The following is a 27,478-nucleotide window of genomic DNA, read 5'->3' as shown; positions in this document are numbered from 1 at the left end:
CTAAGTATTAACATTATCTATTAATCTGTATTAAAGCCAGTTCATATACTCTAGTAGTCGTGAATTTCTCTGTATAATTTGAATTGTATGTTAATAATAAAACCTGATTACTGTGATTTGAAATGTTTTTGTCCTGCCTGGTGCTTCTACTCTCAGTGTCTCATTAAATATTAAGGGAACAATAGGGATTGTTTTCTTACTGCTGCATCACATTACCTCAGGTTAGCCGGCTGGTGTATTGTCAGGACATACTGTCCATAACAAAAGGTCATATTTTCTTTTCTTTTTTTTTCTTAGAGTAGCTTTATTCTTTTTTAATGGCCTTTTTGCATTTCCTGTAGCATTGTATTCTGTTTACAATTAGTTTGAGTGGTGCTGGGTTCTAGCAAGAGAAGATCCTGCAATGGTGAAAATCGGAATGTTTCTGTAATATCATTCTAAAGTCGTTTTAAACACTTAAAACAATACAAGTTTCATTAATACTAATTAAATTGATTGTTTTCAGGAATACATTTTTAGAATTTATGTGACCTTTCGACCTTCAACTCTTCCAGCCCCAACTTCTCTTTCTCTGTCTTTTATGTGTGATGTTTCACACAACATCACATTTATGGTCAAAGGACTCATATGACTTCATAAACAGAAAAACAAGCACAGATTTTAATATCCCCAACTCCCACTGGGGAACAGATTAATTATATTGCCACTAGCACTTTCCATAATGTCCTCTGGTAGAACAACTAGTCACATGTACACTTTGTTCTTTTAGTCAGTATGCGTAGAAGAAAGCACTTATAGGCTAGCTTTTTTAAACCTGGCTAATTGCCTGCAGGCAAACCAATTAAGTGGGATCAGAATTTCAACTGATATCTAATCCACTAGTTGTGTGTAAAACTGAGGCGTGTAGCTTCAGTAAACCCTGACCGCCTCTGCTCAGAACATTACATCGATCCTTTAAACAGTTTGGCCCTTGGCCGTTTTAAAGCATGTTAGGTGGTTAGGTGGGGCAAAATGTTCTCTCTCTCTCTCTGCTATTGAGGATATAGGGGATTATCTTTGAGTATATAGTAATTTGTAATAATCATGTACAAATGAGAAAAGAGAGAAAACCTTTCTCCTTTATTTACCACATCTCTTCTAAAATTTCTTAGAAAACAAGGTCCTGTGCCAACAGTTATGATCTCCACATTACTTTGTTCTTTGACTGTGACACATTATTGTAAGAGTGTCCAGAATGGACTCATATTTTACTGCACAAAGGTGTGTGGATATGCAGAAGTGTATTTGGCCACAGTCATTCATTTTCATTACAATAGGTAAAATAGGTAGAATTTAGCCAAATGCACAGGATTGTAGCCAAGGTAAGAAAATACATTTTTTACTTGCATCAGGGCAGAGTCTCAGTTAGTTGACTCTCAGCTGATCCATCTGTGGAGTTCTCGGCGGACCGTTTTTTATGAAACTGGCTGCTCACGCCCCAGGTTGAAATTTGCAGTCAATTGATCTGCAATTGCTCGCCTGTTTTGCCTTGCACTTCGAATTAATGCACGGATATCACGATCCTGGAGTATGCGCTTCCGCCCACTGTTGCCCTTTGCTGATGATGTCTTTCCCTCGGAGTTCCATGCCGACATCACCGTAGACACCATTGCTCATGAAACATCAGCAAGTTGAGTTGTCTTGGTCACTGAAGCTCCTGCCAAACACGCCCCAACAATCACCCCTCTTTCAAAGTCACTGAGGTCTCCTCTTGCAGCCATGCTAGCCATAATTATAGGCAACCAGGCCTGTCCAGCATTTTTATACATGACCCTAAGCATGCTGGGATGTTATTTGCTTAATTAACGCATGAGCCACACCTGTGTGGAAGCCCTTGTTTTCAATATACTTGACGTCCCCATTTTTTGTCCACTACCTGTATATTGGGAGGGGTGGTTGTGGCAGGGCGCCCCTGCCCCTGTGCGTATTTTGTTTGTTATGTTGAGTGTGGTGTGTTAATGTTGGTGTATATGTATTGGTGCACGGGATATAAACTGAGCTATGTAACACGAGTGTTGTAATTTGTATTTAGACACAAGGATGGCACAATCATTTCACTTGCAGATTAAAATGGGTATTAGTACGGAAGCACAGAGAGCACAATTAGTTCACGTGCAGATGTACAGAGATTCCGATTGAATGATTGATTAGCAATTGAGTCTCAGTACAGCTGCATAAAACGGTGAGTGCTTCACGCACACAGGGTTGTGTGTTCAGGGCGAAAGAATGGGAGAGAGTGAGGAGATAAGAATAATAATATAACAATTGCTACTTCGTGCTGGAGGACCAGCAAGGTACTTGTTTGTGGAGTGTTCTTCCCTGTTTATTTAGGGTTAGGCCGTTTATTTTGTCAAAGTGTTTTGTCTGTTCAAGTGTTTTATTTGTTCATTTGTTGAACAGCACTGCAGCACATTCACCAGTCATCCGTAGTATTCCTGTTTGTCTTCCAGGTTTGACATCACCACTACAGCCAGCTTGTTCACAGAGCTGTACACCTCTTAAAATAAATGCATATGATAGTCAACCCACTGTAATTATGGCATAAAATGAAGGTTTATTTTGGACAAAAAATAAATACTTCTGAATCTCTCCAGGGTTCCTCTCACAGTTTAGGCTCACACAAATAAGAGTCAGTATCTAAGCAACAGACTTGCTTTGATGTCAGCAGGTCAGATCTGTGCTCATTTATTTTCAAGTTCTATCCAAATATGCTTCTCGTCTCAATTTTTCATTTACCAGAATGAAAGGCTGCTGTATTTTCTGATGTCAGTAATTTTCCTTAGCTGTTATGTTTTTCATGTATGCAGTACTGGTGTGTTGATCTATACTGTGTTGTCTTGAAAGCTATTTAAATAATTGCATCCACTCAGTTTGTAAAGTGATTGACTGTAAGAACAGGGCACATTTGCCTATTTTACCAATCAATAGACTGGACAGGAAAAGGTAATGAGGTTAGACTGTCATTTTATTTGCAGATCACACAAATCTGTGCTATAGTTAACCTAACATGAAATAACTGTTTTCAGTTTCCATTGTGGTTGTTCCCACATGTTAAAAAAAATTAAAAACACTTTAAAAAAATATGGTTTGCCTACTTGGACAGCAAAACGGATAATCTTTCTTTTTAAATGAGGACAGTTCCAAGTCTAGTAATTTCGATGTAAACAGCTTTATTTCAATTTTGACTGAATTTAAAAACAATGTACAAGAAAAAGATCAATTGTCATTTTACAGTTCAGTTTACTGTTGCTTTGCTTTTCAACAAAATGTATTGTAAATCTTTGTCTGTAACATGTTATTATTATTTTATTATTATATTATTAAGTTAGGCTTAAGCTGTGTTATAAACACACAAAATGACTGCTGTATACTCCCAGCAGAGACAAAGAAAGACAAAAGAGTTATTTTTACATAGATTTTGTTTTTCTTCAAATACAAGTACTATGGTTTTTATTTGTATATTAATCATACTTGGAGAAATTGCTATACTTAGTATTCTTTTGTGTACATTACGAGTATTCACTTGTACTCGTTATTCGGCACGGCCCAATTAGTGGTATTATTAATATATGATTTTCAGAGTAGTCTCTGATCTCCACAAAAGACCATTTTATTCTTGTTTTTTTTTTGTTTTTTTTCTTGCAAAATCATCAAAGCTTTCTCACAGACCACAAAAGTCAGTTGTTCTAATATTTAAAAACACAGTAAAACTAATCATCTATGACTGAAGATTAAGATATCAACTAAAACTGGTTGGATATTTAATTAATTTACATACCAAAGAACACCTGCTTTTTTTAGGATGTTCCTGCCTTGCACTATTTCCCAGCTTTGAAAACCAAATGATTAAGGAGGCTGTGTGGTCCAGTGGTTAAAGAAAAAGGTTTGTAACCAAGAAGTCCCTGGTTCAAATCCCCCCGCAGCCACTGACTCATTGTGTGACCCTGAGCAAGTCACTTAACCGATGTAGTTGAAAGTGACTCTGCAGCTGATGCCTAGTTCACACACCCTAGTCTCTAAGTCACCTTGGGTAAAGGCATCTATTAAATTATTATAACAGTTTGTGTAGCTTTTTGTTACTATCAAAGGGCAGAGACAGTAATTAACTTACTAAAAATAAAAATAAAAACTGATGCTTATTATCTATGGGTAAAATATAACATAACAGGCAGGTTATCACTGTATACATATAGTATACTAATAGAGTATACATATTATCTGTAATATTCTGTACCATAACCTCATAATTACTTTGAACATAAATGCTGTGTGGTGACCCACTTTAAGAAGTGATGTTGTATGCATATGAACGAAGGAGTATACCTTATAATTGGACAACCAGTGAAATAAAGAAAAGTTATCTCCAGAACATACTCAACAAAAGACAAGCATCACTTATTATGCCTACCATTGCTTTCCAAGAAGAGCTTTCAGGCTACATCTTCCATGTGGGGCCCAGTAAGAGGTTCCAGGGATACATTTGTTTTTTAAATCTATTTATTTATTTAGAAGGTGAACAGGGAATAATTACTCACTGTGACAGATGTCTCATTTCCAGTGAGTTCCTGGTGCATTCAAACATGCAGTACAAACAAATAGACACTTTGGCAATAGATTAGCAGTTATCTAAAATAGTTCACTGCTGCATCCTTATGCCAGTTCTGCATCTCACAGGGAACTACTCAACTAGCAAATAGTCCTGGGAGATGTCTTTATAAAGGGTGCTCCTGAAGCTTGCATTGGAAGATAGACGCATGTCAGGGCATATTGTACTGTGCCTTTTTGTGTTGCTAGTAGATATGATTCAAAATGTGTATATTCCCCCCTCCCCCCTCCATGTGGTTACATTTGTAACAGAAAAGATGGTTTGCCAAAAGTGACATATTTTCTAGCAGATGTGGCACTTCATTTACCCAGGATGCAATTGAACAAGTGGCTTACTTAATTCTCTAAGTCCTACGAACAAAGCAAAACAGTTTAACAGTAATATCTATAGACAGTCAAGTCTGGAATTTGAATAAATATGTCCAGAGTAATAATCATTTAAATCAAATCCACACTATACATTTACTTGAGAAAATTGAATTCCATAGCAGTAATATTAACAAGTTGAATATTGTTGGGTAAAGAGCATATGGGCTGTTGACTGGATTAGATTCTTATGTTAAAATGTTAGTATTAACATGAGTGATATGTAAATCAAGCCTTTTTAATGTGGTTCTTGGGGATTTAATTATGGCTGATGCAGTCTGTATTTATTTGGAATTGTAATCAGAATAGTCTACTTTACATTGTTGCAAACGAGTATAAATTAGTCTTTTCAGTCTTCAAATGATACTTTCTCTGACAGTGTTTACTTCTCTTTCTTGAGTCAGGCCCTTCCCTCTCCATCCAATTCAAGGGGCTGAGATGCCATTGCATTACAGTGGCACCCTATGGGAAAGAATCCTGGCCCCTGTGGTTGAAACACGTAACTTAATGTTTGTGATCTTTCCAGTATAAGCATGTATGCTGGTTTGTGAGACACGTGATTCTCTCAAAAGTCACTTCAATTCGACAGAGAAACTACCTTGGTCAATTGCAACAAACTAATAGTAGTGTACTAACTGTGGATCATACTGTGGTTAGTGCTACTGCTAGTCTGCAGGACAGTTTCAGTGCAATGAACCAAGTGTCTTCAGGTATATTTTAAGATGTTCTCAATTGGAACGGACATGATTTATCAATTGTCTGCCCCCTAGAGGATTGTAAAACAAGGAATTAAGGTAATCCAGCGACTCTTCACGTTCTCGCACTCATGGTCACTGGAGAAATGCTGGAATTAAAAGCTTTCGGCTAAATGCCTAGAAATTCAAATTAACTGAGACTGTGTAAAAGCATGAATATTTGAATGACCTTTCAAATTAATTCAAGCAACCTTGGGCATAATTTTAATAATGTGTTACATTTAGTTATCTAACATGTTTGTAGTATCTGTGCTGAGTGAGGTGGTTTGTAAAGGAAGCCGTCGACCTGCAGTAATTACTGAGATCTCTGTAGTAAGAGCTCTAAGGCTGTAAGAATATGTCATGGGTAATGGAAAAAATATCAAGTAACAAGGAATAAAAAGCAGACCATTCGGCCCCATAATCACGGTGATTTTGCCAACAAGGTTGAAGCTGTACGCTTAACCCACGGAACACCCACTGTTGCCTAGTGATGGCTATCCAAATATATATTTATTTTTTCTTCATATTTTGAAATCAAAGTTAATCTCTCCCGGTCTTTCTGTCCTAACAAAGACGCATACATAACAAATTACACAAATCAAGGGCACTTATACACAGCTGCATTTGTGTCACACTTGTTTATGGAAATCATTACACAGAATTCCAATTATCCAATCCAATCTAAGTTTACCTTGATTTGATTACATTCAATTTAACTACCCTTTGAAATAAACACATCATGGTTTTAATGTTAACTTCTGAAAATTCGGGGGGCGTGAACCAGGGCTTCGCTATTTCCTAATTTCACCTGCCTATCATCATTGACTAATTTCATTACTGACTCCCTATTTAATTACAGTCACAGCTCAGCTCTTTCTCTTGCGTTTTGCTTTTCCCCCCTCCCTCCTCCGCTTTACTTTTTCATATGCCGCGTGCCTCTGTGTCGGTCCCCTCTGGGGGGATAGTGAGTCTCTCTTCCCTGACCTGGAGTTCCAATAACTCTGCAGGTTCTTCGTGTGGTCAGAGGGGATCACCGGCCACACTATTCTTTCGCAGCTCATGCACTCTATATCTTGCCTCACGAAAGAAGGCTCTGTCCTACTTCCTCCTTTACCCTCCTAGGACGTGGCCCTCTTAATCTTAGTGCTCGAGTCCCATGACTAACAATTATTTGTGGTCTTTCATATTCTTTCTTCCTTACATCAAGGCTTCGTATGAGCCGTTCCGTCCACTGAGGGTCGACCCTGGTTGCTAACTAGGACCCAGTCGCGAGGCCAAGCCTATAACGACTCTCCGAGAAGTCAGAGCACTCTGTCTTTTCAGGGGCCTGGAGTCCATTAGAGCTAGCCTCGACTCCATAGGGAAGGCTCTCTCGGTTGGAGTCCGGCCCGTCCTTTTCTCTCTTTCTCCCCTGCTCTAGAGGCCAAGCCTCAAATCCCAATTTGCAAAACACTCCCTTCCTCTCGCAGCCCTGGTTCCCGCCCCGTGAATTCCCAGTAAAAAAAGGCATAACACCATTGCTCTTAGTTTTGTATACTCGAATGATTTCTACAATATGTTGATTTGAAAAAAAAGCAGAGAACTTAGAATTACAGTTGGCAAAAAACTGCTATTCCTAGCACTATTCATTCCATTAATTTAATAACATTTTTGCCAGCTGATGTGTAAGATGCCATACCCAAACAGGTCATTCAACTGTTCATAAATAAAGTAGGACTGGAACATAACACGTGATTCTGGGACATTATAGTGTGCAATTCACACAATCACAATGATTGGGTTCAGAAATCCTATATTGCTGAGCAATGTGGTGTTATGATTTTAACCCTTTAAGATGCAAGGGACATATGTGTCACACAAATAAAAGTATGCAACTTTCTTATTTTAGCAATGAGATGCACGAATCAGGGTTTAAAATGTACTGACAGGTTGGATTTGCGCATACAAATTGTCAGTTTCCTCGTGATACTTGAGTACCTCTTAAATGTATTTTAAGAAGAAACTGTTTGAACAACCACTCAATTCCCTGTGTGCCTTAAGGGGTTAGACATCATGAGATTTTGTAGCGTAGTTAATAATAATGAACGTTATATGAAAGTGGTGATATAACCATTACTCCTGACAGAATAACAGTAAGACAGCATTTATGAAGTCCTGTATTCCAGCACTATATAAAATGGTCTACGCAGAAACAAAGAAATTCTAGCACCAGCCTACCTCATGTATCTTGGGTTTAGTGAGTCACAGGCAGCAGCATTTCAAACGCTGATTTTCACAATTCAAACCAGTGCCCGACACCTAAATCACGTATCAGCCACAGTTTTCATGTTGAAGACACATTTTTCATCAGGATACATTTGAGGCTCATTTGATTGCCACCAAGCTGTATTCATTATCTATCATTCACCGTTTCAAGAGGACACGATTATATCTGTGTCTCCTAGCAACATGATGAGGCTCTGATTTGAATGGTGTAGGTGTGCTGGAGTGTCTCTGACAGAATTCAGATGTTATACCCATCCTGTTTGTCATCTAATAAAGAAAAATGCACATAATAAATACGGTTTACATAATGAGTGCTCTCAATGCACTTAGCAATCTATTGTTTGTGTTAAATATACGAAAAGACGTCTGGCATGTTCTGGTACACTGAGTTTCCATTCAAACTAGGGTAATTGAAGTTTTCCAGAAATGTAAACCAGAACTTGAGAATGCATGTAATAAATAGGTGTTTACAGTCCATTAAAAAAAGGAAGGGAAGTATGCCACAGTTTTCCCTTTGACTTCAAGTCTGAACCTTGTATGAATCCTGTTTGTCTTTGTCAGAAGCAAAATGCACTTTGATAATTTCTGCATGTCCATTAATATTATATTAAAACATATATATTTAAGTCTTTTTTGAAAAATATTCCCATATCAACAATCGCTTCTCTTAGAACGTATATATGATAGGACCATTAGCACCCACTGTATAAGAAGCCACTGCTTCCTCCAATATCACTCTCCAGTCTCTCAATTAAATTATATCAGATATGGTATCACAATATAAAATGCTTGTTTTTTGTTTAAAATGAGGTTGGTATTGGAACTTTTGAGCATCCTCTGGGTAACTGACTAGTTTTCAAAAATGTTCTGCAAAGCATATGGCAAACTAGGCTGCTAACCCCAACTATTATTAGCATATGCAAAATGATTTTCTTACATTTGGCAAAAAGATTATATTTAACCAAACAGATGCAGTATAATACAGGTGTATGTAGTGCAAGAGCACTTTGGAACACTGGAACACTTTGTTTTCAAACCGGCATAAATCAATTTATTTAATAATTTCAATGACTTTACTGCATACAAAAACAAACACACAGCCACTAAAATGTATGGTCTTGTCTCCAGTAGAGAAGCTAACACAATTAACTGTGAGTTTAAGAAGCCAGCAGTAAAGCTGGAAGCCTCCTGGGCTCTCCCATCATTCTTCACAGTCAGTGCATGTTACCAGCAGGGAAATGGGAATGGGATTTCAATGCTGTCAGTTCTATGATTCCCCTTCACCCACCCAAATCCAGTAACAACATTCTCCAGATACAGGACTCAAAAAAAAAAAAAAAGTGCACTCTTAGTTGTAGCAGTGGCAATATTTAGATCCACTGCTCTTTACACTGCGTACAGTGTAATCCCTCACATGCCTTGTTAGTGGGAGTCATTTAGGAAGTATCAGCATGCCTCAGTAACAGGATTGCAACATGTCTTTTTGATTTGTGGTGTGTAAATTAGGCAAGGCAGGTGTATAATATGATTGACATCCAACTCGCTGGCTTTCGTTGTCCACATCCCACTCAGTCAGCCACAGCATTTAAAGCAGCTGGTCAAAACCAAAAAATAAATTGGGTGTTATTGGGCATAAAACAAATGTGATGGTAATAAATGGAATGGTTTGGGCATTGTCATGGTATTAAATACCAATTGCACTGCAACCTGAGCACAATGGACAGATTTCAAAATGTTTCAATGAAGTGTCCAAGTAGTTACCAAACAAATACATTTGAGCATTGACAAAATCAGAACCCCTATCTAAAATCTAGGTCAACTGTCTTTCTTTGCATATTGTTTTATTTACTTTGAAGGATACCGTGTTAAATACAATTAGGTTCACTGGGCACTTCTTACATAAAGGATATGTTATCACCAATGAATGATTCATGCACATGTATGTAAAACATTTTGTATACTGCATTTTATTCACTGCATTATTTTTGAGGAAAGGAAATGTATTGTGGAACCATAAAAAGCTATTGAATCTTGCTGAACAAACAAGTTTTTGTAAGTGGAATGCTATGATTCTAGTTGTCTTTAATATGTCACAAATCAAGGGTTTTGTTCAATTACTGGGAAAGTGATGCTGAGTGACTGACTCCAACTCTTATTTTATTAGAACAGTTGTTTTACCAGAACAAACCCAAATAATAGAAACATAGGAATGTTTTAAAATGGTTACTTATTACCTTTTTCTTATTCAAGAGGGGTACAAATCAAACTACAGCAAGCAGAGCTGCCTTTATATGCTGCTGGTGCATGTTGGGAAGGCCTTTTGTACTGTTTGGCCTAAAAACAAATGTTTATATAATGTCTGTTTAAAATAATTTGTCTTTATTCTTAACAAATCCATGTTTAATATCTTCTCTTTAGAACACATATTATAGTATTTTTGTACAGATTAAACAGCCATATAAGTTGTGGCTCTTTAGAAAAGCGAGAATGATTGTGCAGCAAACTGTTCAAATGCTAGGAATTATGTTTTTGAGGGCAGGTAAGAATGATTTTATTAATTTAGAAATGATTGGATCTCAAGGACAAGTTGTAACCTTCACAGAATCAGCTTGGTATTAATTATGCTGCTGACTCGCTTAACATTAGAGGCAAACCTCAATTCAGTAATATGATGAAACACAGACCTGTCATTTAGGTGTAGAAATGTTGCAAGCAACATGTTAAATATATCCAAGACACAGTGTCTGAATCCATCATGGTTCAAATGTAATGAATTTCAATGTCAATTTGCAATTCAGACATTGTGGAGAATGAAGTGTGTATCCTAATGGATCTTCTGTTGTTCGTTAGGAAAAAATCTAAAGCAGAAAGCATAGTTCTTATAAATGTAAAACAAATATTAGAAATCATCTTTGTCATACAGTTTACATATATGTATATAACTTAAAAAACATGCAAACAGAAACTCCTCCGTTGCTACAGATTTTGTATTTCATTTTCAAAACCATACTGGATGCTATCAATGCACCAAAATGTTGTTTTTTTTTTTGCATGATTATAGTAACAATTTGACATTGTGTGTTTGTAAAAACACTTTAACTTTAAGATTTGAATAGAACTATTACATTTTTACTGTGGCACAGCAGGAACACAAATGTCCTTTGTGAGGCAATTAATTGGTTAATAAAAAGCTAAATGCACAACCTCATCATAATGTCACTCCATAGGAGACTTTAAATTGAAAAATAATCCTCAGACAATGCAGTTATCTTACACATCTGTATTTAAACCTGCCTCCAACTCAGAAGATTTAAACTTCCCAAACAGATAAAAAGCAAAGTCCCCTTGGTGCACAGAAAAGAAAAGAAAGGTTTTCTGAGGAGGAGCTGAGAGTCCTTACGGCTGAGGTCACTCAGCATGAAATTGGGTTATTTGGAAAAGTCTCAGCCAACATCAGTTATGCTACCAAAGAGGCCATATGGTCAATGCTGTCAGTGTTACCAGGAGGACAATCAACCAGGTGATGAAAAGGTGAAATTCAGCTATTAGGTCTAGGATGACCTGTGGAGTGAGACGATAACGTCTTACAACTGCATACCTCCAACATCTCAAACAAAGTGACCCTGGGTTGCCCTTCTCCTCTGAAGGTTTTCCTGCCTGTCCTCAACAAGACCCCAGCAGCCATCCTGAAGCCAATGACAGGTCTCTGAAGGTGTGTGGTTTTATACAGCTCTTAATTACTCGCTTTTACAATGGTTTGCACCTTGTCAGAGGAGGAGCAAAGTGTTTGGAGGGTCAGCAATTACCCAAGTGCAAGGCAAAATCCTTACATCTCATTATAATGTTTTCCAGATCGTATTCCAGATCCCCACCCAATTCCATGCCCTTTTCTTCATTTGAATACATTTCAGTATCATTTAAATGGATTAATGATGGCAAAGTGCTAATTTGATAGTGGGAGCAGAACGGCAGGTGAAAACCCTCCTTTACATATGCCGCATTTTTACTGCCCACTAAAGTCCCACTTTACGGCCACTAAATATGGTTTGCACCTGTAAAAACGCCAATTTTGGTTGCAATACGGGTGCTTTGCAGTCGCAAATCACTTTGCACATATCCTTATATCAGCCCCTTAATTTTTTACCCTGCCACATAACTTTCTTGAAAATGTGTATACATAATTTAATCCTTAATCTGTATACATACTATTTATGTACATACAATATATGCAGATGCCATGAATACATCTAGCAAAACAGTCTCAAAATGTCACCAACCAGACATTGAGGTACATGTGATTTATGACAGCCCAACTAGAAAACACATATTGCTCTTAGCATTGTTAAATAGCAGCTTGTTTGTTGTATCACAGAAAACATGATGTTTGAAATAACTAAGAAAGATGATAGTATCATGCCCCAAATACTATTACTGAATTACTCCAAAAAGCAATTGTAAAATGGAACGATGCTAGTGTGGTAACAGCTTTGTTCAATTTTACCCAGGACCAAAATGTTTTTTGTTTATCCTATTAATTAAGCTTAGAACGAAACATGACAAATTAATAACATTCACTCAACGAACATTTTTTTGTCAAAAAAATTGACTAATTTAGAAACAATTTGAACATTTAATCCTTCAACAAATAACAACTGTGTGAGCAAAATATGCCTTGTTATCTAGGGACTCCATCACATCTGCCTCCGGTTGTTAGGCATCTGTGGAGACCATTTTTGCTATTTATTTTCCTATTATTGAAGTGACATATGAAATATGATACATGTGCCCTTTCTGTCTGGGCTCTCTTTGTACCCACTCTGTAATATTTATTCTAGAATTAATTGAATGCCGGTCATTTTATATCTTTTTTTAGATGACAAAAGAGGTGTGTCAGCGGAATTAGCAGTGTTTTGTTTGTGTGTTTGCAGACAGGGCAGTAAAAAAAAAAACTGTGACAGACTGCAATTGAAATTAATATCACGGTACAGAAAGCCTTCATTCCATTCCTATTTCTAACATCAGCAGTAAAAAGCATCTTGACTGCACTGCCATTCTCATCGGCTGTGGCCTGAAGAAGCATGCTGCGGATAAGGGTCAATAAGATGGGAATTTTGATAACAAGTAAAGGCCAAAAATAAAATATTTACTATGGAAGTTGTTTCACCTTCAATGGAACTACCATAGAGTATATTTGCATAAACTACTATTAGTCTATTGCCAAAAAGTCTATTGTTTCCATGTGTATTGAATTCTATGCAGGCCCAAATGCAGTTTTGTTCATATAGGTTTTTCCTACTTTGCATCCATTTTTTTAAATGTTTTTTTTTAATTACTGCTTTCCTTTTACAATGGGGATCTAGTCCAGAACCCAAAAGAGCCCAGCAGCTATAGACCTTTTTAACCATGTCTCGCAAACAGTACAGAAGTCAGAATACGTAACAGCAGGTCATCAAAAGTTATTTAGTACATGTTTGAATTGTAATTAATGCAAGTGTTATTTAGTCCATCTCCCATATTATTATTATTATTATTATTATTATTATTATTATTATTATTATTAGTAGTAGTAGTAGTAGTAGTAGTAGTATTTAAATATATATTGATTGCATTGAACAGCTGTATTATTTGCTTGGTCTACTGTGCTTATTGATCAAATTAGAAAGTATTTCAAACATTAATAAAAACACTTTTGACCCATATGCCCTTTCATAGTTTTAAGGGAGTAGTGCCTACCTTCCACCACATACTGAAAACTATCTGACTGCAGTGACGTGTTAAAAACCTACATTGTAGTAATGTTTGCATTCTGTGAAATGTACTTTGCAGAGATAACTACTATTTCAGCTCGATTTTTTTCAATTGTCTTTGCCCAACTTAAATATTCACTAATGATATTTGAGTAGCATGTGCAAACCTCTGCATGGTTTATATTCAAACTGTCTGGACAACTCAATAACTTGTTATTCACTTGCCTGGTATGGAGTATGGAATCAAGACGGTCAGCCATGTTTTGCAGAGACATTCCCAGCCTATGATACAAGTAATAGCATTTAGGGATGCATGTTAATTTCTGTCAAACGGCCTTGTTTTCGTTTCAGAGAAGGAAATGACTAAATTGCATGGCTACTATTTGGTCTCACTCGTGCCATTGTAGGATATCTCAAGGTCTAACGAGGCGTCAGAGTTCAGGCCCAGTTCTCCTGTTGAAGGTCACTTTCCTAAGTAATGGAATTAATGGTTGCCACGAGATCATGGATCATCACATATATTTTCGCTCCAGCTCTGTTGCTAGCTGCTTATTAGGTTGTCATTGGCAGCAATGGACCCCATGGTCAAACCTGTCATAACGACAGAGATGACTCAAGAAGCAAGAGCAGGAAAAACGAGCATGAAAATGGCATAAATAATTTGAACAAGGTTAAACATGTAAAGGGCCTGCCAGACAGAAGAAGATATTTTCTTTTTATTTTAATTGACTTTGGGCACACAGTATTATATTTGATATCTTTTTGTTTACTGTGTAACAGTTAAAAAACATTACACTTTGCTGGGGGGCCCATTTTTACGTTACTGTATCACAATGTATTTCAAATTACAAATGAATACAGCTTTCATTGCAGAGATCCAAATAACTGTGCCAACTACATCACTTTTTACTTCAAAATTAGACTAAATATACAATGAAGAGGACCAGGATTTATGTTTTTTTTTTTTTTAAGCAGTAACCCCAAGAAGACAGTAATATTAATTATGCATTGTTGTTTTGTTTTTTGTGGCATACTGGTAGTTTACTTAACTGGCAGTTAATTTGATGTCACAATGCCCCCTTGTGGTGGTAAATGTGTACTCCGTATTAGGCATTATGAAATTATAGCCTTTTATCTTTTTTTTTTTTTTTTTAATATCTTTCAGTCATTCATGTTAGTTATAAATATCTCATTAACGTCACTTGGATGTGCATTTTAATTTTATGACGGGGTTACAAGTTTGTCTGGCTCAGTATAGGTTTGGGTGTTATCTGGCACTGTGGCAGCAGTATCAGAGTTATTGCATGGGAAAGTCAATAATAAAGTTTCATTAAAATAAATCTTGCTTTTTGCACAACCCCATCTTAGTCTTGCATTGAAAAATACTAGTCTAAATGACTTGGGTCTTTCTATTTGTGTCTGAGAAGTAATGGATTCTACATGTAAAACAGAAACTGTAAGCTAAAGAAAAGCAAACACATGTTTGTCAAGCCTGCATTCTGGACCACTTCTGAGTGACAGGATCTTGGTATGTTTTTAAATCCAGGTAACCCTAGCCATCTGTCGTCAAGGAAACCATGATGTAACTGCTCTCAGCACATGTATAATTTAACAGCAGACTTCAGCTTCAATGAGAAGGTAAGGTAAGGCTGATTTTAATTTAAAAAAAAAAACTTTTTGAATGAATTTTATATAGTTAACCTGATATTCAAAACCTATTCTTTACTATTCAGCAAACCAATATTGTCTTATATAGTGTATAAACAGTAGAGGGGCCTTAATCACCTCATAAGTGTAAGCATGCCTGTTTTGTTCCTCCACCCCTATAATGTTGCACTATGTGACTGGGCTTCACCACGGCTTTTACCTTGTATTACTATACAGTACTTATTCCATGCAGGCTTTCACTATGCTTAACTCCTGACGTGTAACCTTTTGTAAGGGCAGACAGTTTCTCTTTATACATCCAACACATGCATAAAAAACTGGTCAATTACCATCATTCCCTTTTTAGGTCAGACTCTTTATGTAAAATGTAAAACAATAATAATAATAATAATAATAATAATAATAATAATAATAATAATAATGGACCCTTTATTCCAGTTAATTCTTATGTAAGCTCTAAAAAAGTACTTCATCATAATCTGTTAATCTACATTTGTGCATTAACTGACTATTTTACTAGAAAAAAGAATTACTGTAAATGAACCCTATAACTGTGACAAGGGACTCTCATTGGTAATGCACAGCATCTTCCCTCCATTTTACTGATGAGATGCCCACGATCCCAGCCTGCTTAATCCTCCCATGGGGGCAGGCATCAATATGTTTCTATGGCCTTTACTATGGTAGAGTTACAAATGAAATACATCACAGACAAATCAGATTGAGCTCTACCAGATAGTGTTGATATTGTGCAATACATTTAATACAAATGTAAGCGTAACTGCACACAGGCAGAAGGACCGACAGGGACAAATATACAATCTAATTCTGATATTTTCAATACTTCTAAATCATGTCCTTAGTAGGTTTCGTCACAATTTGATCTCTCACAAAAAACCACGGTTCAACCCTGTTTCTAGTGCAATGTTTGAAGAAATAGCTGATTGTCAGAAGCTGTGTGTGTCCCAATGAAATCTTTGATAAACTGTAAACTTTTGTTTAAGCATTACTAGTTTCAGTGTAGCACTGCAGTTAAAATACAACCAAATCACTGTTATTGTGTTCATTAAGCTTTGAACGTATTTTCAGTGAATGTATGTACTATCAATGTACTATAACTTTGTATGCATATTTGTTCTTATTTAAGTTAAAAATGATGGAACATGAGTTGGTGACCTTGTTAGGAATATCCTTGCAAGATGAGTTATCCAGCAGGGACATCAGCTCACTTTACGAGAATGTGTTCCACGTGCCAGTATACCTGGAAGAAGTGCACGATGCAGTGAAGAAGGTAAGGACAAATGGGCATGTTGCATTCTACATTTTTACTCTTATTATATAAACTGATATGAATTCTGCTTATTAGACAGTGTCCAGGAGTTGTATCATTTTTAGTTCTTTTTATGCTACAGTGCATTCTCATACAGTACGTTTGTGTCTTGTTTTTTCACCAGGTTTGTGGATGCACTGAAGGCACACACTGCAATGCTAGGAATCTGTTTGACACTCTATTGGAAATTGAAAGGCAGCACTTTATTAAAGACAAGGTATCTTCTACATAGGTGTAGCTTATGTTGCTAGTAGTATGTAGTATCTACACTGTAAGCCAGTTATCTAACATCAGAGAGTGACTTACACGCTAGAAAACCAACATGACGCTAACATGGAATATGCAAGATCCAAAAATCAATGTTTGCTAACTTTCTAAGTTTTAGTCTATAATTGTTATATTAAAGAAGCTTGAAATACATTTGCCTGAACTGGTCTATTTTTGTTTCAATTTAATTCAGCTCTACTGGGATTTTCAGCTTTTGACTGGAGACAGACCCAGTGAGCTGTCCCTCCTGTTAGCAAGTGGGAATGCCCTGAAATTATACCACAATCTTATTCCATACAGGGCAACCATCAACCAGGCTCTAGGTCCTGAGTTAGGAACAAGGTGATGAAAACTAGCTTGAAGGGTCTAGCTGGTCCGTAGAGAGTCCAGTTTATTCCAGCATGCTTCTAACTGAGCAGACATCCAGATCTTACCATTAACAACGTTCAACAAGGTTGCTGATCAAAGGCAGAGGACAAACCCAGTTCACTCAAGTTCACAAACCACTGCACTGAAAGTCTGTGCAGCACAAGCAATACTGAGTGATTATACATCAGATTTTTTAAAACTTTATTTAAGTGGCACTGACTAGCATCAAACCAGGCTGAAGCTGAATGCCCGATGCATCCATTCAAGCAGTCACTTGCAGTTTAAAAATTGTAGAGAACTTTACCCTGGCTTTACACTTATTGACCACTACAGGGGAATCCTCATAAAGCGCGACTAGGTGCTACTGCAATTTCTTTACATATAATATTTCTGTTATTTTTAGGGTGACCAAATTCAAGCTGAGAAAACAAAGAAACTGGTGTATTTATGGAGATTAAAGAAAGAGGCAAGGATGCTCTGTGACAGGTTTGACTATTTAAATTCTAACTCAATAGTGTTCAAACATATTACTGTTAGCAGCATTTTTTTTTTAATAAATAAAACTATTAAGTCATTAATACCAAGTAGCTCTGAATATTTTTTAACAGCCAGCAGTACTAGTTTTTCACTTTGACAAGGATTTTCTAGTTCGTACCTTCAAACTTTCCTCATTAGGCTGTTTCACCTCATATTCAGGGCCAGGGAGAATACCAGCTGACTGACTGGAGAGTGTGTAAAAGATCATTGAAGGCGCTATTCACTTTAATCCTCCGCTGGTTAAGTCTTGTGGCCTTGGGCATCATAAATTAGAAAATAGGTGCTGTTTTGTATTGCAGTGTAATTGGACAATATGACATCCTTATGAAAAATGATAAATCTGACATTTTTGTGTTTTACTAATTAGCCATTCAAAAGTTTTGTTTGAAAAAAACGCAATAAAATTTGTTCTGAAATTAATTAACACAGCTTTTTTTGAGAGACAGGTGGTCAGATAAAGGACTGAGAGCTGTCCTATGTGACAATGGAGACAGTATAAAGAGGACAAAATATTTGACAACTCATGACCTGCTTCGAGTAGTGGATGATAAATATGAAATTATGCAGCAAAAACTTTACACAGAAATGCTGGAAGACCACTATGGTACGGTAGGATATTATACTAATAAGCTACAATGTATAAAATGAACGGTAGATGCAACATAACGCATGTCCTCTATTAACATCGGTCTTGAATAAAAAATAAAAAAGACAGTTAATGCCCTTTTTTATCCATATGATGAAGCAGAATTTATTTTTATAACTTCATCTAATTAACTTATTACCTTATCTATATTATAGATAAACAACCATGATGAAAGAATGCATTTTAATACAATATCTGAGAAGAAACAAGAGAGATACAATATTTTATATTTTTTTGTCTGTGGTTGTACAGGTTGCTCCTCATGGGAGGCCATGTTAGGATGGCAACAGGAGAAGAAACTGGTGGAGTTGCAGGCTTTAACAGAACATGCCTTCATAAACAATGACAGTATCTCTCTTTCAGAGCTGCCAGGAGCCTTTAGACTTTACAGGTAATGGGCTCCTAATGGACATTTTCAGTAGGTCATCTAAGTTGTGCTATTCACGTATCACTGCTTCCTTTCAGTTAAAGTTACTTGCTAGCTATTGACAAAAAAAAAAATTCTACTACAGATACCTTTCGTAAATTGTATTCCCGTTTCAACCCTCTCTTGATGATTGTGGATTTTAAATTCAAAGTCTTCAGCTCGGGACACCTAATGCCACTGTAGATAATTATAATGTAATTGCAGTTATTTTTTTATTAACTCCACAGAAGTTCAAACAGACTGGTATTATTGGGCTTCCCTGAAAATGTGGATTCCTCTAGCATATTGGAATGGACAGCCGTGTACAACCTCAAGGAGCTTCACAAAAACTACCAGGAGGAGAAGGCCTCTCTGAAGAAGAAACTGGCATTCAACAGCAAAAGGTCTGAAGGAAACCGTTTATCTTCCTGCATCCCTAAAATGAGATTAAATTCCGGTCATCTGGGGCCATTTTGAAAATGTTGTCAAGTGTAATTTGCTTATATTGTGTCTAAAAGGTAAACTTCAAGCTGGAGGATTTTTTTTTTAAAGTATGTTTTGATGAACTTAATTAGGTTTTGTATTCACTATTATTTCTCATCTGTCTTTTGAGGTGGATTTTGTCTGTAAACTTGCTTTAAGGTTAGCAAGTGTATAGAAACACAAGAATGAATTCCAAACCCTCTTCACAATCTTCACAAGAAACCTCTTCGTTTCATGACTAGCAAACCTAACCACGTTATTCATTGGTTAAACAGGATTAAAGAACTAAACAAAAAACATAATTTACTGTTTATTTATATATGGTAATCACATAACTAATTTGTATCTGTCTTAAAAAAATGTATCTGTCAAATAGAGTGCATGGAATATCAGATCTAAAATCCTCAGGACCTTTACAGGCTGCATTGCATAAAGGAAATGTTTAAAATACGAACAGAGATTTGAACGTATCAAATTAGCTACTATTATTGAAAGCTTATTCTATAGAGGAACCATGCCATGCTATATATAAATGCTATTTCCCACTGAACCCCCTTCCATTTGTTTATACAAAGCCCCAAATGCCTGCAGATAACATTGTTTGGATGCACTCCCTAGCCCTGAACCTTTGCCCAGCAAGAAGCTGCTTCATTGGACTGAAATCATAAAGTAAATTTCCATTTTATGTTCTGAATGAGCATTGCCCTGAAGCCACAACAATCCTAATCCTAATACTGAACCTTTGAATGAACATCTTGGTGCGCAAAGGTTTAAAACTGATGAGAATGTGAGGGTTTGCATCCTCACCTGACTGATGAGTGCTTCCAAACACTTTAGTGTTGCATGCATCTAGGTTATTTTGCAATGTATACTCTGTAGCTTTGAACTCAAAGTCCTGGCCTTGATACACTACATACCAGTTAACTTGTGTTTTAACCAATGACAAAAATGTACCAACGTTAGTAATTTTTTACCTTCTATTTATTAGCAACTTTGATGAGTCAGCTTGGACGCTGCTTCACTTTTACCTGCAAGCAACCACCCTGAAGGCAAAAAGGCAAAGGTATTTCCAGACTGCTGTTTTAGCATCGCATCAGTGCTGGGACAAATGGTGAGTCACTAACAGCAAAGCTAGGAGACCCTGGTTAGATCTAATCCATTGTGAATTCTGAATCAAACTGTGCTTTTATTAATTGAATCCTGACAGGACAAAGCATAATCTTGTGCAAAACAGCAGGACTTGTAAAGTATAGCCCATAGCAGTAGTTCAATAGCATACCACAGTAGAAAATGTCTGTTTCAAAGGCCTGTCACTTTAGTGTCTGACATACATCAAAGTACTAACACGAGTTCCCTTAACCTGCAGGTGCTCAATTACCCCTCTGCTATCTAAAAGCAAACATAACATCTGCTTTTCTCCAGTGCACATTGATTTGATTATGTAGTCAGTATCAGCAACAAAAGTTGTTCTGTTTTGTAGGCCTGAGGTCAAATCGTCTCACCTAGAAGAGCTGGCTCGACACTGGCTCACGGAAGTCGGTCTGACAAGCTGGGACAAGAGTTTAAAAAAAAATTCAGACTACTCAATGCAGGTAAAGAAAGAAATAAAGAAATTGTGGTCAAGAAGATATATAATATTTCCCATTAAATTGCAATGAGGTCATAATAATTCCTCATCTGCATTTAGTTGTGACCACGAGAGATGAAAGCCCTTTAAAAGAACTCCTTATAAGCCTTTATGACACTCACAGTATCGCCTTTCACCAACAGAAGGTATTTTTTTTCCAGCATGCTAGCATGTAAAAACATTTTTTAACAAGATTCTCGTGTTAAAATAACTGTACCCGTTAACAATATATTTTCCGCAAAGGATTTATAAGCAGTACACATACTGGTGTCATTTAAATGTGGCTATATTATGGTTTAATTATTTGTTTTATTATCTTGTAATGAACAACCCATGCTGGCTGGATAGGCACATTATATGTGTATAAAAGACACTGACTACAACTTTTCCCCTTTAGCGAAACAGTAGCTTGTCTGGCTTTAAGAGGATTGGCGGTTTGAATCCTGACCGGGGATGATGTAAAATAAAATATTTACAAATAAATAACAAACAAATAAATACAATATGTTGCTTAGTTATGGTTTGTGTACATCTAGTCATTTTATTATTTATTTATAATCTCTTTTTTTTCTAATAGCAAACAGCTTTGGAATCACTAATGGCCAGGCAAGAATGGGAAAGGGAATATCTTATAAAGCTACTGCACAGCATTACCCCCGAGGACCTTCGGATATCACAAAATACAAAACAAGAACAGAACCTTGAGCCTTTCATAGGACTTTCTAAACTACCTGGAGGTAGGAAACTTGAAATGGGAATGGGGGGAACATGCAGTGTTCTGTAAACTAGAAAGCCCAGGAAGTGACTGTGTAATGTTCTCGAAACTGACCAAAAAAGTGAACGAGCATTTGATTCTTTCTGATATCTGTTGCTGAACAGAAAACTCGTACTTATACACATGCATGATAATTGCTGTTATTTGTTTAATTGGACTTGTTGCTAATTGGATTACATTCATGTCTTTTAGATAGTCTATTGGAATCTGCAGATGTCTTCAGAAAAGGGTGTGCCTTGAAGCTGAGAGAAGTTAGGACTGCCCTCGAGGAAACAGCACAGGAAGCAATGTGGGGAGATTGTGCTGCCTGTGTATTGACTGAGCTAATACAGCAACAAGAACAGGAGCTCAACAGTACAATGAAGGCTCTGGTAGACATGGTAGATAATGGGGCGTTAAACACTTCATTAAGTGCTACTAATCATTCTGCACCTTGAAAGGCAATAGTTAAAGTTTATCAATTTTAGACACTACAGGCAACTAGAAACTTGCTGGAATCTGCTTATCTCTCTCTCTCTCTCTCTCTCTCTCTCTCTCTCTCTCTCTCTCCTCTCTCTCTCTCTCTCTCTCTCTCTCTCTCTCTCTCTCTCTCTCTCTCTCTCTCTCTCTCTCTCTCTCTCTCTCTCTCTCTCTCTCTCTCTCTCTCTCTCTCTCTCTCTCTCTCTCTCAGAATGAAGCAAGTATACTTTCTCTTCAAGAACAATATGAAACTGAGTTGCATGACCAGCAATCAGCCAACCTGATGCAGCTATTGTTCTCACTGCTAACTCAACAGCCCTTACCTGCCAGAAAAAATGAGGACGCAGAGGTATTTAACAGGAGAATTTCTACTTCCAGGGCAAATTTCTTTCAAATATAACAATACATGGGTGACTTTTGAGAGGACTTCCAGGTCCTCGCAACTAGAAACACAGGTATAGCTGCCAATGCCTGTTGCTATCAAGAACTCTTTTAGACAGCCAAACATTTATTTAAAAAAAACTGGGAAAGATGCTATTTAACCACTGGAAGGACAACATGGAGAGCAAGTACAAAGTCCCATTTCAATTTTAGTTGCTATCAATAAACTATATACCATATATAAAGTACCATACTAGTAAAGATGTTCACTCTTTGGTGGCATAATTCATAAACAATATGGAGTAAGATAAGAAATATGTTTTAATTTTTATTTTGTAATAGTTAAATGCTCTTTTCAAATTCTAGGTTTGTGGAGGGGGTGACTCCAGTGAGGATATGTATGGAGTGATGGATCCCAGTTCTGTGGGTATTCAGGAGACTCTGAATGAGACAAATGAAAACAAGCAGGATCACTCACTCCACCTAGAAAGAAAAGAACTCTGCTCTGGTAAAAGCATAGCAAAATGTACTGACGCAGATGAGAGCATGGTAAAGTGCTGACAACGACATTAGCCTTTTGTCTATTTGAGTTCCATTTATTTATGAATAACAGTACAAAGAAGGATAGTAAAATAAGGAACATGTATTGTATTAGCACAGTAAACCATGGTAAAAACTGCAGAATGACACATTTCCCATGATAAATTTAAAGGGAGATTTATCAACAAGACAATCCAAGCTAATCAGGCTTTCACTGACCACCCGTCATTTTAAAGTAATTGTAGGTAACAAAATGATTCCATGAATCTTACCCATGTTGCACTTCCATTAGCTACATAGATCTCAAATGTGCAGTTTTTAGAGAAGCACAGTTACAGCAATACAGTATTTTATTTTATTTTAAAACATGACATCTGGTACCACACTAGGCTAAAGAAATTTCTCTGTTTTGCCTTCCAGAAATTCTGTCAGCAGTGTCCTTGGGATAAAAGCATTTTACTGGTTGCAAACATGTCAGTTAATAAGGGAAGCAACTGATTGGTTGGTTACTAACAGGTAAAAAGGCCCTGAAAGGGCAGGGACAATTTCTCTCTACATTTGCAATGACCCAGGAAGTGCAAAACAGTCTAAAAGCATGGCTTGCAAAGTACCAGATTTCGTGTTTTAAAATGCAAATACATGTTTGCTGAAATATGTGTTTCTTTCAAAACTGCACATTTGAGAGCTAAATAATAAATAGATGTTCATGGTGGAGAAAATGTATGGAACTATTTTGTTCGCTACAATTACTTTACCAGTTCCCATTCCATTATGACACTGTAGCAAAAGTCTGTAATGCATTCTGTAAAGGTGAGTTTTATAACAGAAGAGGGAGCTCACTAGCTAAAGAGCAAGAGCAAATTGTTGCCACAGTGTTGTCATGCTAGATGGAGAGGCTGTTGTCCTTTTAACCACCCTTTCAGCACATGGTTGTATTATTATTATTATTATTATTTATTTATTTCTTAGCAGACGCCCTTATCCAGGGCGACTTACAATTGTTACAAGATATCACATTATACATTATTTCACATTATACAGGTATCACATTATTTTTACATACAATTACCCATTTATACAGTTGGGTTTTTACTGGAGCAATCTAGGTAAAGTACCTTGCTCAAGGGTACAACAGCAGTGTCCCCCACTGGGGATTGAACCCACAACCCTCTGGTCAAGAGCCCAGAGCCCTAACCACTACTCCACACTGCTGCATAATTTACAAAGGCTGTTATCTGTGCACTCCCCTGCAATTCTCAATCATCTACTGTTTGATTTCAAGTATCACTTTTTGAGGTGAAATTTTTCTCTTACAATTAAATTGGAAGTAAACACTTAATACGTAGAATAAAATGGTAAGCTATGCATTACTGTTGCAATGTCATAATCTTAAGACAATTCAAATGTTTATATTTTATTTATTTACATCTGTTTCTCACTAGAATGTGGAAATGTTTTTAGTGCTGAAGAAGTTCCCTATCTAGAAGTATTATGTGCAGCAGACTCCAACAAGGGGCAGAACAGATTAGATGAGGTTTGTATAGAAGGAGAGGTGGAGAAGAATGAAGATAACACCAGCTATGAAAAACAAGGCTCGCTTATTGCTGTTGCATGGAGCAAACAAACAGAGGCAACCACAGAAATGGAGGTAATGCAGAATTGCAGTTACAACCTTTGATAGATGAAATGGTAACAGCAATCTCTTTTCTACTTTCGCCTGAAGAAGAGACCTTTTAGGCTTGTGATTATTATTGTTTCGTTAGTCCAATAAAAGGTCACATATCCTTCTCTTTGTCGAGGTACAACCTTCAAACTTCTGGTTTCAGGGCCACATTGCATCTTTTTACTTTTTGCATTTTACAAAAAAAGTAGTTTTTAAAACCAGAATATGGTAGAACAAACAATATCCAAATGCCATTGCCTCTGCCCTTGTTATAGTATGTTGAGACTGTAGCCACATAGAAACATTGAACATTGCATAATTGTGATTTTCTGAGTACAGTATAAGGTTAGGGAAAAAATAATTATGAAAAAGTTATAATTGTATTTTTTATGCTTTGGTAACCTTTGCTGGGCTCAATTAAACCCAAAACATAGCATGCAACCATTAGCAGAATTTGAAAAATGTATTTCTCTTATAGAAAACTACTTTAGAACATGAAACTGAAGACACCAAAGAGACAGAGACAAATGAACTACCCATTGAAGAGAAGCAAGAACAGCCGGCTCCTGAATCTAGGAATTTGAGCGATTCTGATTTTATTAAAGGGGGTCTACAAGTGGAAGATGCACAGGAAATGGCAATTAACAAAGCAGGCTCTTTTGAACCAGTAAGACAGAAACTACAAAAGCAATACTGACAGCTCCCACTTTCTGTGCAACTAAATTCTTTACATGAATGTCTTTCGAAACATTACATCTGCTGTATGTACTTTGAATTATGATTCCTCCTAGGCTGGGACTAGTGGTGTCCAGCGTGAGAGGTCTATAGTCCACATTTCTGAGATGGAGAGGGAGGAAACCATGAGAAGCTTGGTGGACTTACAGAGAAAAGCTGAAAGTAAGCGTCAAAGAGACAAGGAAAGACAGATGCTAAGGGTAGGTAATATTGCTATTTAATTCTGTTTTTACTTGCAATTTAAAGTGAGTAACCCAAATCTGGAAAAACAACCAACCCTGCTTTGTAAAGATGGTGGTTTTTGTTTCCACAAAATGGCTAGGTGGCTAACCTCTGCGGCCAGTCAGACCAACATTGATAATGTGAAACCAAAATATATATTTTTTTAAAGTACTGTGTCAAAAACTTCATCCTCCTCTTCTGTTTTTTCAGGTTCAGGAACGCTTGTCCATTTTACGAAATAGAAAATCTGATGAAGATCTGCTGGGGAACAAGCAAGGAGACGGACTCAAGCACCTCACTGAAAACCTGAAGAAGGTAATGATTGGTTTTCCTTAGACCCTAATAACACAAACATAATCTTATTTGTCACTCAATGAAGTGTCAATTGTGTTTCCTTGTTAACCAGTTATGTATATTGACCTAAAATTCAGAATCTAGACTGGATTATAATCCCTAGTTATCTGTTTGAGACCATCAACACTTGCATATTAAAAGCAATCATAAAACTCCATATTGGTAATTACTATAGACCAATTTGCCCTACCCTCACCCTATCCATTCTTACTCTGGTAGTGATTATTCCTTATGTTCTGGACTACATTTTTTAAATGTCATGCAATTATTTTTATTTAATTTTTTTAGGAAGACAAAAGCCGTCAGAAAACTTTAGTAAGACAGAAGCTGGAGCAAGTACGACGTGAGAGGACACATATCATGCAGTCAAAGAGAGACAGGTAAAATAACCTCCTAAAAACAGAAACCTTACATAACATGTAATAGCTGACTTAATAATGGGAGACTTCATATAACACCTGACTTGTATTTGGCTTCATTCTCCCAATAGAGAATAGAGATACTAAGGCCCCCTTGAATCCTCTCCAGGTCTGAAATGTGTAAAAAGATGTTAAGAAAAGTCATATATAATTCCTATAATTTAGGAGCAGTTATTTTTTAAACACAATTTTGTTTTGTCTCTCTATAGGAACACAGCTGGTTTTAAGGAGCTTTTGGATCCAGTAGTACACAGTAATCTAACACGTCAGGAAGATGTCAAAGAACAGAAAGAAAGTGTTTAGTAAGAAATTCATTTTGTATATTTCAAGTGACAAAGTGTAGGCAGGTGCTTTTGTGCTCTGGCTCAAACCTTGGCTTTTGATATTTGTTTATTCTGCCCTGTTGTAACAGTATACATGACATTTTCAATGACATGCTATTTGCTATTTCTTTTGCAGGCTATTCCACACTGGACTGTAACTTGACACACATTGTTTGGCAATTTTATAGCAATTTTTGCTTAATCATTTTTCTGCGAAATGAAGACCAAAGGCAACCATTTCTTCTTGTATTCTGTTCAAAACTATTAACAGTCTTCAATGGGATACTTCACCTTTTAATTAAAGAGCAATATTTTACATATATGTTTGAAGAGCCACCAGTTTGACGGAAATACATTAATGTTGTGTGTATCATTAGAGGCACAGCTATTAGATTTTTGGCTTATATATACGTTGGCTTATTTTACTGTAACTAATACATAACATGAAGGCTATAACATACAGTAGCCTAACTTCCTGTAACTCTGACCACACTGCTGTGCATACTGTAGGCCTA

General features: G+C 36.7%; 2 protein-coding genes across 2 annotated transcripts; both read left to right on the top strand.

The window, feature by feature from the left end:
• The first annotated feature begins 17,079 nt into the window (after positions 1-17,079).
• Positions 17,080-22,340, top strand: LOC131737615 (uncharacterized). The gene is made up of 9 exons (XM_059027873.1): positions 17,080-17,118; positions 17,218-17,366; positions 18,377-18,534; positions 18,829-18,967; positions 19,231-19,386; positions 20,454-20,576; positions 20,946-21,057; positions 21,670-21,829; positions 22,060-22,340. The coding sequence occupies exons 1-9, from the start codon at positions 17,080-17,082 to the stop codon at positions 22,302-22,304; spliced, it is 1,281 nt and encodes a 426-aa protein (XP_058883856.1). The 3' UTR covers positions 22,305-22,340.
• A 203-nt stretch (positions 22,341-22,543) lies between these two features.
• On the top strand, positions 22,544-27,214 carry LOC131737543 (uncharacterized). Its single transcript, XM_059027326.1, has 9 exons — positions 22,544-22,675; positions 23,074-23,215; positions 24,690-24,895; positions 25,389-25,577; positions 25,702-25,845; positions 26,078-26,182; positions 26,510-26,601; positions 26,850-26,942; positions 27,100-27,214. Coding segments are annotated over exons 1-9 (1,038 nt in total). The 5' UTR covers positions 22,544-22,609; the 3' UTR covers positions 27,101-27,214.
• The last annotated feature ends 264 nt before the right edge of the window (positions 27,215-27,478 follow it).

This window comes from Acipenser ruthenus, chromosome 7 (assembly GCF_902713425.1).
Source record: "Acipenser ruthenus chromosome 7, fAciRut3.2 maternal haplotype, whole genome shotgun sequence".
NCBI lineage: Eukaryota > Metazoa > Chordata > Actinopteri > Acipenseriformes > Acipenseridae > Acipenser > Acipenser ruthenus.
This window is presented reverse-complemented; position numbering and strand designations above follow the sequence as displayed.

Coding starts and splice junctions, on each gene's coding strand:
- LOC131737615 (XM_059027873.1), top strand. CDS start 17,080: ATGACGCTAACATGGAATATGCAAGATCCAAAAATCAAT. Junction 18,968..19,230: donor GGAGCCTTTAGACTTTACAG/GTAATGGGCTCC, acceptor TTAACTCCACAG/AAGTTCAAACAGACTGGTAT. Junction 21,830..22,059: donor ACTTTCTAAACTACCTGGAG/GTAGGAAACTTG, acceptor CATGTCTTTTAG/ATAGTCTATTGGAATCTGCA.
- LOC131737543 (XM_059027326.1), top strand. CDS start 22,610: ATGCAGCTATTGTTCTCACTGCTAACTCAACAGCCCTTACCTGCCAGA. Junction 22,676..23,073: donor GAAAAAATGAGGACGCAGAG/GTATTTAACAGG, acceptor TTCAAATTCTAG/GTTTGTGGAGGGGGTGACTC. Junction 26,183..26,509: donor TCACTGAAAACCTGAAGAAG/GTAATGATTGGT, acceptor TAATTTTTTTAG/GAAGACAAAAGCCGTCAGAA.